Source organism: Notolepis coatsorum (genome assembly GCF_963971535.1).
Source record: "Notolepis coatsorum genome assembly, chromosome: 10".
NCBI lineage: Eukaryota > Metazoa > Chordata > Actinopteri > Aulopiformes > Paralepididae > Notolepis > Notolepis coatsorum.
This window is the reverse complement of record NC_140174.1, coordinates 91,838,896-91,850,932: the sequence shown is the minus strand read 5'-3', so window position 1 is coordinate 91,850,932 and position 12,037 is coordinate 91,838,896. Positions and strand designations below refer to the sequence as shown.

At 46.1% G+C, this 12,037-nt stretch overlaps 1 protein-coding gene across 2 annotated transcripts in view; it reads right to left on the bottom strand.

The window, feature by feature from the left end:
- LOC311235944 (glutamine--fructose-6-phosphate aminotransferase [isomerizing] 1) overlaps nt 1-12,037 on the bottom strand; it is a 77,164-nt gene that overhangs the window by 29,259 nt on the left and 35,868 nt on the right. For both annotated transcript variants that reach the window (XM_084323483.1, XM_084323484.1), the window contains exons 7-10: nt 11,579-11,640; nt 10,257-10,336; nt 8,165-8,270; nt 5,644-5,807 (exon numbers count right to left, since the gene is read on the bottom strand). In XM_084323483.1, the coding sequence (XP_084179609.1) occupies nt 5,644-5,807; nt 8,165-8,270; nt 10,257-10,336; nt 11,579-11,640 (412 nt within the window). The remainder of the gene's footprint in view (nt 1-5,643; nt 5,808-8,164; nt 8,271-10,256; nt 10,337-11,578; nt 11,641-12,037) is intronic.

Genomic DNA, 12,037 nt, shown 5'->3' with positions numbered 1-12,037 from the left:
TATGTATAGATATAGTAGATACAGATATGCAAAAGGATTATGTGCAGGTATGTACAGACAGATATATATACGGTATATACAGAACTTTGTACATGCTATCATACAGAGTTATATGCAGGTGTATAAGTAGGTATATAGGAGGAGGATTATATGCAGACAGATATGGATATGTATATATATGCTGTAAATATAAATATATAATGTATATATGCAGGTGAATAGTAGATTTAGTACAGATAAAGGCCACACAATGGGTTCTGAAAAAGGCATTGTTGGCCCACGCTTAAAACTCTTAAAAACGACAACTTTAAACTGCAAACTCCAGTAAAAGAAGATATCTCGAAAAAAACAATGTTTTAGTGACGGACCGACTCCCTTCGGGAATGTGGACGCTCATGAAGATTAATGTTGTCTTTCGAAAGCATGAGTCAACACTGAACACAGGGCTACAGGGGGATAGTGGCTCCTCACCAATAACAGCTTGTGACAGTGAAATACTGTAGTGTTTTGCAGCCTGCCTTCTGACAGTAAATTGGGTCAAGCCAATTAGGTTATTCAGCAGAACAGCTCCGGGACGGGAGAGAGGGGCTGTGATGACAGGACCACAAAGGAATGCCTCGAGCCCCGGACCAATGCCAGCTCATCTCTGCCCTCTGCTGGAGTGCTGGGGGAAGAGCTACTGGGAGACGGCAAGGCGGTACGAGCTACTCTCCGAAGGAATGGTTAATGACTTAATGTTGCATGCTCCTTCGTAGGAATATATATAAATATAAACTAATTAGTTCTATTTTTTTTTAAATTGTATTTGTTACATTTTCCTGCACCATCTGCTTGTTAGATTGTGGGACAAACTTATTATTCGTTCAGATTCCTTAAAGGGGAACTATTTTACTATTTCTTTCACTATTTGGGCACTTTTACACAATTCCTGTGAGTCTATGAAACACCTCCGTAAGGTTTTTTTCAAAAAAAAAAATCATTGTTTTGTATTTCTAATCAAGTACTCAAAAACAGCATTTTTCTACCTCAAGATCTTAAGCCGTTTTGAGGCTGGGCTCCAACCACTGTGTGGCCTGGTGCCAACTGCCACATCAACTGCCACATTATTATGCAGCTGAGAAATCTCTGACATCACAGATATGCACATTTTCAGATGACTCAGTTCAGTGAGGGTGAATATTGTGAGAGGAGAATTGGAAGAATGCGCCAATATGAGAATTAGAGACATAGATCCTATTAATATAAGTCCACATAGCTAGAAAACAATGCTAAACACTGAAAAAGGCCATTTATAAGATAGTTCCCCTTTAACATGGCTTGTTAGCCTTCATCACTGAAACCATGGAGCCATATTAGCCGACAGCTTGCAGCTAGCTGTGTCCCATGCTTTCACAGAGGAATGCTAATGCTCAAGCCATTCTAAAAAGGTAAACACATTTTTTTCCCACAAGGTGACAATTGTCTGATGGGAGAATAATAAACTAACAGAATTCAAAAAATCTCCTTTAACACTTTCAGAGCCCAAGCTTAACCTTGATTTACCGGTTGAATGCCCACCATCCACTTCAATGTTAGCGTTAATAACGCCTAATCTATGTTTTAAATTATGGCTGTGTCTAATCTGCCCGTCGCTTATCAATGACTCGTTTTCCAGTCAACATTGTCGAAGCGGATTGTTTTTTTATCGGTTCATTTTCGTTTTATAGCATTTTGAAAAGCCCTCGTTTTCAAGGAAAATAAAAAGATTCCATGATAAAAGACGTTTACTGGAATATTCTAGAATACACAAAAACGTCATTTTTCGGCCTATTTATGAATAGTTTTCAAATAAACGCTAGATTATCGATAGTATATGTGTACGTATGCACGCTGGGGCCGCAAGCTGAAAATCAATTATCTGAGTTCCTCATCAGCGATCGCGCACACACACACACATAGGGCAAACGCTCAGATCTGAGCGAATACAACTCTGATTATCCCAAGACTGGTAAAATAGATTCCTTACCTCAGATCAGATGTTGTCCAAAAAGATCATTCCAATTCCTGATCGCCATTCCAAAAATCGATCACTACTGTCTACTATCGATTGGCTACTGTGAATATATATTCCAGGCTGATTCCCGTCCCGCAATGACTTCCATGTTGAGCAGAAAGCTTACCAGCTCAAGGAGCCAGCTGGCTCCGCCTCTACATATCGACTGATCCCAGGTCAGTCTAAGCGACTGACGTGCAGTTACTCAGAGATAGACGATAGGGGGCGCTTTTTTCCATTCTGAGCTGCTGGAGGAGCTGCTGTACCAACGGGAGACTCTGTTGATAAAATATGAAATCAGATTGCTAATAAAAAAATAAAACGCTAATTCACGTCGTGGTCATTCAGGCATTGGGCTGATAAAATGTCATATGACGTCATGGGCACTGAAAGTGTTAACAGCCGTACTACAGAGACTGGGAGTGAAGCCAGATGCCCTGCAGTTGGAGGCCAGTGCATCTCCTCTGCTCACTTTGATGCAGGTATGTTCCTCGAGGGCATGAATGAAGCAGGCAGGGGAAAAAAATGCGAAAGCCACCTCAGCAATATAACAGATCAGTCTTTATTAAACATCTGCACAATAATAACAGGTTTGGGGACAAAATTACAGGGTAAGGTACCAATTATTTGTGCAGACAAAGGGCCAGGAGGCATAAGCTACGCTGGGGGCGGGCAGGAAGCGTGTGCTGGGACTGTCGGGTGAACCACTGATGAAGCTTGGACTGTGTATACTGCTCCCTATGCATTAAGTACATGTCTCTCCACAAGTGCCGTTATTTATTTCCGCTTCGTGACAAGTCAGGACTCTGCGTCCGGTTTGAAGGTCTGTTAAGAGTTCAGCTCACTCGCAGTTATGACGTATAAAACATCCGTAGCCGACACGTAAATGGTAAATGCATTTATATAGCGCTTCACAATTACTGCCTCACATTCACTCGCACACCGATGGCGGAGGCAACCATGCAAGGTGTCAAGCTGCTCATCGGGAGCAGTTGGGAGTTAAGTGTCTTGCTCAAGGACACTTCCGACACAATGCCTGGGAGGAGCCGGAATCAAACCGGGAACCTTACGATTACCAGACAACCGCTCTACCTCCTGAGCCACCGTCGCCCCAGTGCCATCACATCTCAGGACCCAAGCATCCCCTCGCTGCTGAACCCCACAAGCTTCCCCTCTGCTGAACCCCACAAGCTTCCCCTCTGCTGAACCCCAAGCTTCCCCGCTCTGCTGAACCCCACAAGCTTCCCCTCTGCTGAACCCCACAAGCTTCCTCTCTGCTGAACCCCACAAGCTTCCTCTCTGCTGAACCCCGAGCTTCCCCTCTGCTGAACCCGAGCTTCCCCTCTGCTGAACCCCACAAGCTTCCCCTCTGCTGAACCACAAGCTTCCCCTCTGCTGAACTCCTGAGCTTCCCCTCTGCTGAACCCCGAGCTTCCCCTCTGCTGAACCCCGAGCTTCCCCTCTGCTGAACCCCGAGCTTCCCCTCTCTGCTGAACTCCTGAGCTTCCCCTCTGCTGAATCCCGAGCTTCCCCTCTGCTGAACCCCGAGCTTCCCCTCTCTGCTGAACCTGAGCTTCCCCTCTCTGCTGAACCCCGAGCTTCCCCTCTGCTGAACCCCGAGCTTCCCCTCTGCTGAACCCCGAGCTTCCCCTCTGCTGAACCCCCGAGCTTCCCCTCTGCTGAACCCCACAAGCTTCCCCTCTGCTGAACCCCACAAGCTTCCCCTCTCTGCTGAACCCCACAAGCTTCCCCTCTGCTGAACCCGAGCTTCCCCTCTCTGCTGAACCCCGAGCTTCCCCTCTCTGCTGAACCCCGAGCTTCCCCTCTGCTGAACCCCGAGCTTCCCCTCTCTGCTGAACCCCACAAGCTTCCCCTCTCTGCTGAACCCGAGCTTCCCCTCTGCTGAACCCCGAGCTTCCCCTCTGCTGAACCCCGAGCTTCCCCTCTGCTGAACCCCGAGCTTCCCCTCTGCTGAACCCCGAGCTTCCCCTCTGCTGAACCCCAGAGATTCCCCTCTCTGCTGAACCCCACAAGCTTCCCCTCTCTGCTGAACCCCACAAGCTTCCCCTCTGCTGAACCCCTGAGCTTCCCCTCTCTGCTGAACCCCAAGCTTCCCCTCTCTGCTGAACCCCGAGCTTCCCCTCTCTGCTGAACCCCACAAGCTTCCCCTCTCTGCTGAACCCCACAAGCTTCCCCTCTCTGCTGAACCCCACAAGCTTCCCCTCTGCTGAACCCCGAGCTTCCCCTCTGCTGAACCCCGAGCTTCCCCTCTGCTGAACCCCAGAGATTCCCCTCTCTGCTGAACCCCACAAGCTTCCCCTCTGCTGAACCCCTGAGCTTCCCCTCTCTGCTGAACCCCAAGCTTCCCTTCTCTGCTGAACCCCACAAGCTTCCCCTCTGCTGAACCCCAGAGATTCCCCTCTCTGCTGAACCCCCCAAGCTTCCCCTCTGCTGAACCCCAGAGATTCCCCTCTCTGCTGAACCCCAAGCTTCCCCTCTGCTGAACCCCACAAGCTTCCCCTCTGCTGAACCCCACAAGCTTCCCCTCTGCTGAACCCCACAAGCTTCCCCTCTGCTGAACTCCTGAGCTTCCCCTCTGCTGAACCCCGAGCTTCCCCCCTCTGCTGAACCCGAGCTTCCCCCCTCTGCTGAACCCCAAGCTTCCCCTCTGCTGAACCCCGAGCTTCCCCTCTGCTGAACCCCAAGCTTCCCCTCTGCTGAACCCCAAGCTTCCCCTCTGCTGAACCTCTGAGCTTCCTCTCTGCTGAACCCCAGAGATTCCCCTCTCTGCTGAACCCCAGAGATTCCCCTCTCTGCTGAACCCCAGAGCTTCCCCCCTCTGCTGAACCCCAGAGCTTCCCCTCTCTGCTGAACCCCAGAGCTTCCCCTCTCTGCTGAACCCCAGAGCTTCTCCTCTCTGCTGAACCCGAGCTTCCCCTCTCTGCTGAACCCCAGAGCTTCCCCTCTCTGCTGAACCCCAGAGCTTCCCCTCAGCTGAACCCCAGAGCTTCCCCTCTGCTGAACCCCAGAGCTTCCCCTCTGCTGAACCCCAGAGCTTCCCCTCTGCTGAACCCCAGAGCTTCCCCTCTGCTGAACCCCAGAGCTTACCCTCTCTGCTGAACCCCACAAGCTTCCCCTCTCTGCTGAACCCCACAAGCTTCCCCTCTCTGCTGAACCCCACAAGCTTCCCCTCTCTGCTGAACCCCACAAGCTTCCCCTCTGCTGAACCCCACAAGCTTCCCCTCTCTGCTGAACTCCACAAGCTTCCCCTCTGCTGAACCCCACAAGCTTCCCCTCTGCTGAACCCCACAAGCTTCCCCTCTGCTGAACCCCACAAGCTTCCCCTCTGCTGAACCCCACAAGCTTCCCCTCGCTGCTGCACCCACAAGCTTCCCCTCGCTGCTGAACCCACAAGCTTCCCCTCGCTGCTGAACCCACAAGCTTCCCCTCGCTGCTGAACCCACAAGCTTCCCCTCTGCTGAACCCCACAAGCTTCCCCTCTGCTGAACCCCACAAGCTTCCCCTCTGCTGAACCCCCATCCTCCACTCCAGTTGCACTCACCCTTCATGATCTGTTGGAACCCCCATCCTCCACCTCTAGCTGCACTCACCCTTCATGATCTGCTGCAGCTCCATCTGCAGCGTCTGGATGGCGCGGGCCGGGTGGTCTCCGACCGTGCGCTTGATCCTGTGGATGGAGAGCCGCCCGTCAGTCACGGCGGCCACGTCGTCGTCCTCCAGGAAGATCACCCGGTTGGTGTGCTCAATCACCGCGCTGCCGTGGCGACAGAGAAGAAGAAGAAATTAAGAGCTACGGAGACGTAGTTTATAGACATGCTGCTGCTTCCACTCTAAAGCCTCTGGACTCTGTATATCATTATGTCCTTAGATGTATCACTATCATTGTATCCTGTATGATAAGGTGTGGCGGTCCTCTCTGGCGTGAGAGACGTGACTTGCATTGGCATCTCGTTTCTGTATAAAGCCATTATTGATGATCTTCCACCCTACATCACTTCATTACTGGACTGGAACTCTTTATCATACTCCCTCTGGTGACTGGCTTACACTTAAGATCCCCAGAGTTTGCACTGAATTAGGAAAATCTGCTTTTTAGCTTGTGCCCCTGACACGTGGAATGTTTTGCAATGCACCTTAAAAGTCAATACTTTAGTATCCATTGGTCAGTTTAAATCTATAATAGCCAACCATTTCACCTTTTCAATAGCCAACCTTCACCTCAGTCTGTAGTCGTTTTGATTGATTTGAATTGTTTAATTGATGGACTTTTCTGTTTTTATGTTGTTATTGTATCATGTATTGTTCCTCTCGATGTCATTGTAACATTGCTTTCAATGATCTTTTCGAGATTAAATAAAGATTGAAGTCCCTGGAACCACACAAACCCCTGCTAGCCTACGACTCAGTAGGCCTTTTACACAGCAGGCATTTTGACGCCTATATTTATTGTAACGTATAATATAACCAATAGGGCATACAGACCCTTATCTGCACCTTTGTTTACACGGTTTCAGGGTTCCCACAGACATTGCAACATTTTATTCAATTATTAAGTACTTATCCAAGCACAATTTTTCATTTTAATATCCAATATTTATGGCTTAAAACCAATTTCAGACTATCAGTTACACTTTAAATAAAGAAATGTATTTATTGATTCAGAACAATTTGATCATGGATGAACAAAACTTTCAATTTGAATGGTTGAATTTCAAGGACTTTTTAAGCACATTGTACTGTTTTTTTTGTGTGCCGTTTAAGGAATTCCAGGCCTTGACTTTTTTTGTGTCGAAAATCAAGCACTTCAAGGACCCTGCTGTTTATTTTTCTCATAATTTTATATTCCGAATTAATTATATTGTTTAGACAGTTTCTTTTTTCTCATATTCAGATCCAATTCCATTGCTTTTATTTGTTTTATGGCTAACCAGCTGGAGCTACGAGTATCGAGTATTAATAAACAGCATGGATTGTGCTAAGAAATTACACACACTCACTGCACAGGGCCATTAGCCGAGCAGCGTTTAGATGCAACATGTTATAGGAGAATATCTCTCAAGGTGAACAGTGCAGAAAAGCACAGAGGAACTAGGTAACTTTAACATACTGACCTGGCATCAGAGCAAGGGCGTAATTTAGTTTTCAATGGTGGAGGGGACACATGGGGGCGTGGTCAGTGGTGCGTTGGTGATTTCATACCTAGTTGCACTGTGTTTTAATGGGCGTGGTCCGGCGAAAATGTTGAACATTTAGAATTTTAAATGCATCCATCTGGTGCACTTTGAGGGTCAAGTAGTAGATATGTATAAAACAACAGCCTAGATGCTTTTAAATACAACGAGGTCATACAGATATTTCACAGACACCAATCACTTTTAATCAAAGGTACAAAACGTTAATATGACTCAGACTCTTATGCACTGGTACATAAGTTATATAACAAACACGTTTAATAAAACTCTAACTCTTATGGTCATGCCCGCATCGATTGTGCAATAATAAAGTTTGCTTTGAACGAGTATCTTCCGCCTCTTGGGCGGTGGTGGCATCCTTGCGTTGTTGCATGCAGGTAGGACATAGCAGTACTGTCTGTTGTCAATGCTCGGTTTATACAGTGTATGTGAGGGCGTATTTGAACACACCTGACGACCTGAGCTATTGTTATGCAAAGACAAGTAGCCAGGTGGGTACTTGTTGCACGAAGGGGTGCATTTTGTGTGCACGCACCAAGTACCCACCTGGCTACTTGTCTTTGCATAACAATAGCTCAGGTCATCAGAGACCTGAGCTCAGAGAGGGAACAAGCAGCCATTTTTCCGTGTGGTCCTAGTGCTGGTTGCGTCGCCATTTATTATCAGTTTATTATCGTGTAACATTGTTTTGGGCTGTAAAAAATGCAGGGGACAATAACTGCCCTCTGAAAACGTGAAGGGGACATGTCCCCCCCGTTAAATACGCCCTTGCATCAGAGGAACTAGGGCACTTTAACATACTGACCTGGCATCAGAGGAACTAGGTCACTTTAACATACTGACCTGGCATCAGAGGAACTAGGTCACTTTAACATACTGACCTGGCATCAGAGGAACTAGGTCACTTTAACATACTGACCTGGCATCAGAGGCAAAGTAGTACTCCACAGCCTCATCCACGGGGAACAGACAGGTGTCCTGGTCCATCCTCGGCAGGGCGGAGCAGCTCTTCTTGTCTTTCCCAGCTGGAGGAACATGAGATACACTTGAAGGCCTCTGCATGCTACAGAAACTGCAAAGCAACTGCAACACAACATCGACAATGCAACAGTGTTGCAGACACTCTGCCTTTATGCTTCTGCAACATCGACAAGCAGCCTATGCAACATTGTACCCCGGATGTAGCTAGGTTCCCTAGATAGATGAAACTTCCCTTCTCAACTAACCCCTTGATAACAAGCAGAAAAAGAAGCATCATTTATACTTCCGGTCGGGGGGTTTCAAAATAAAAGAGCGACGTCTAAAAGCACCGTAAATACGTTTATTTTGTACATTATCTAACGTTAACACAAACCTAAACTAATCTAAAGTTAGTTTAGGTTCGTGTTAACGTTAGATAATGTACAAAATATTATAGTGTCTGTTGCTAGCAGCTTAACTTTTGTCGGCCGGTTCTGTGCTTTTTCGAGCTAACGTAACGTCATTAGTTTCCAATGGAGAGGAGAGAAAGACCTCGGCTCACATGCAGCTCAAACTACCCGTTGGAATAAATTAATTAATTGATGTTTAACTTGTCCCTGTGTGTGTCCAGTCATTTCGACTAGCAAACGTTGTATTTAACGTTACCTCAGGATACCATTGTATTTAGTTGGTTAGCTATGTAGCTAATGTGGATAGCATTTTGAATAGCATCAATGCTAGCTGGCTGGCTACAGCTTCATTTACTAAATTATGGAGGCTTTTTAATCGTCAAGGTAAGAGAGGATTTGTCATGATCAACTGAAGGCGTATGCTATGGAACAATATGTGCTTGGGTTTTCAGAAAAAGGCCAGCTATGTGACGCTAATTATTTAGCTAATATTGATAGCATAGCTTGCTGGCTACGGCTCAACACCATGCCATGGGGATACTATTTACTAAATTGTGGAGGCTTTTAATCGTCAAGGTAAGATGATTTGAAGGCGTATGCTATGGAAGTCCCCTGCGGCTCCACTTTGTTGAAATGTACATAACTAGGGCTATACTAGATAACCACCGGTATAAATTACATTAACTCGAGGATGGTATTCTTCCCTGCGGGACCAATATTATTCTATGACAGCCCCGCCCCCATTCGCTAACCAACCAATCACTGCTACGTAACATCAACGCAAGGTTGTTCAGATTAGATTTTGGGGAGAGGTACGGAACATCCTCACAACACACTCTACAACACCCTCTGCAACATGTTGCGTTGAAGTCGTGCTGATGTTGTGTTGAAGTTTCTGTAGCATGCAGAGGCCTTCGAGCTTAGGCCTCCCATGTTGGAAGAGATGACGGTTGCTATGTGCAAACCAGCGGTTGCCATGTGTTGATATATATGAGAGAGTGTCTCATTACTGGATCTTGTGAACACACGTCACGGTGGAACTGCAATATCACATATTTTACCTACTCCGTTACCACTGTACAGAAATGTTACCTACTCCGTTACCACTGTACAGAAATCTTTACAGAGACATTTTCTTTCAAAAGTGGTTACAGGTAGGGATGTCCGATATTATCGGCCGATATTGGCATTAAAATGTAATATCGGAAATGATCGGTATCGGTTTTCAAATGTCTTTTTATTTAAATCTTCCGGTTTGACGACAGTATGTGACGGTCATATCTGTCACAAGCTCCGCTCCATTTTTTGTTAATTTAGCTTATTTAAATCTTTTACATTTATTTAACCTTTATTTACTCAGGCAAGCAAGTAAGAACAAATTCTTATTTTATTTATTGTCAAAAGTATGCATAATGTTGTGTTAATTCCACAACAAGAGATATGTAATGTTAATTACCTGAAATTATTCAGTTTTTGGGGGGGGGGGGGGGGGACCCCGCATATATCGGTATCGGTTGATATCGGTATCGGAAAGTAAGAGTTGGACAATATCGGTATATCGGATATCGGTAAAAAAGCCAATATCGAACATCCCTAGTTACAGGTAGCCATGTTGGAAGAGAGAATCAGACTCAAACTCACAGCAGCGGTAGAGGATTGGAATATGATCGGTGGACAGCTGGTGGTCACTCTTCACTCCGATCAGCAGAGGACCTCCCCTCCTGGTTGGAAACACATAAAGCATACTGTAACTCTCTGATCGCTGTACGTCATCATAATGCCTCGCACTGTGCTGGTGCCATGCAGGTCATTATGCACTGTGAACTCTCTGACTGTACGTTATTCTGTCTCAGACCGTTTCTGCGCCAAAAACGAGTTAACTCGTTATAGCCCGCCAATCGAATTATGCCAACAACGAGTATACCCGTTATTATGATCGTTATTTATTTTATTCGTCATTTCCATTCATAATTCATCCTGCTGTGCTGTGGGAATGTTTGGCACTCTGTCTGAGATCGCAACGGCCCGATACCGCCGCCTGGTGGTATGCGGCCGATGTTGCACTTACTTTCTGGAGGAAGCTTGGCTCTGTGCGTCAGTGAATGTCTTCTGGGCGGAGTTATCTTGTAACGTGGATCAAGATACACACTCGATTGCATTGAATCGCCTTCGGGACGCCAGAATCATTATGCTTTTGGAGCTTATGGCGTCGGCCAAATGGACATACGATCTAGCAGATGGCAATCAAATAATTGGAATATTCTTTTTGCAGTCTCATCGGTCAGAGGTAAGAGCAATCTAACGTTAATTTCAGCTTGATTGTCCATTGCCATCGCTCTGATCAACGTATGCTGTTGTACTAACGAATGCCGTTATTGACAATCAATTAATCATAAACGACCCCCCCCCCCTTTCCTGCATGCATGATGGAACATATACCGATCATATGCATTTGAATTTTTTTTTATTGTAGAGTGTATGGGGACGAAATGCCAATGGATTAAGTATAATATGCGTCGCAGCCTATTACTAGCGTTCCAGGAATTATCCTAGACCACTCTAAAACTATACTTATATTCACCAAGGTATAAAACGACAATGTATGGATGGAAAAAATATAACTTTTCCACATCTTGAATGATAGATACCCGATGTCAAATGGGCCATAGTATTGCATATATAGCTATAATATTTTAAATAGTTATAGCCCTGCAAACAAGATGAGCGACTCCCACCGTTTACAGTGATGGCGTCAGCTGCTAAGGATGCATATATTGTGTGGCAGTTATTGTGTTAAGATGTAAGCAAGACCTGTAGATGTATTGTGGAACAGTATTAGAGGACAGTGGAACAGTATTAGAGGGACAGTATTACAGGACACTGGACAGTGGACCAGTATTAGAGGACAGTAGAACAGTATTAGAGGACAGTAGAACAGTATTAGAAGGACAGTGTTAGTGTACCTGGTCCCGATTGCCTCCCCGGGGTAATGGATACTCTTGAAGACCAGGGCAAAAGCTCCCTCCTAGGAGGCGAGATACAAACGGATCAGAAAGGGTCCTTTACCTGCCAACAAAAGGCACCGGTAGCCTTAACCTCTTAACTCATTGACTGCCAAAAACTAATATATTAGTTTAAAATTATTATTATTATACTAAACAGTCAGCCGGACCTTGTGTGGTTTCGAATTGAAATGACGATTGAATCCCAATAGGTAGCAGTATCACCTACCTTTTGAACTGGGCTAGTTTACTGTGGGGAGGGGGGGGGGGGGTTTGCTCACTCACTGGGCACAGTAGTAACCACTAGCCTGCGAACTGCCTATGCAATGGCGAGCAAACTATTGGAGATTATTATGAAGAGGACAAAACGATCACACTTATGGATGATAAGGTGCGTTTATTTTCATAAGTGGAGCACTG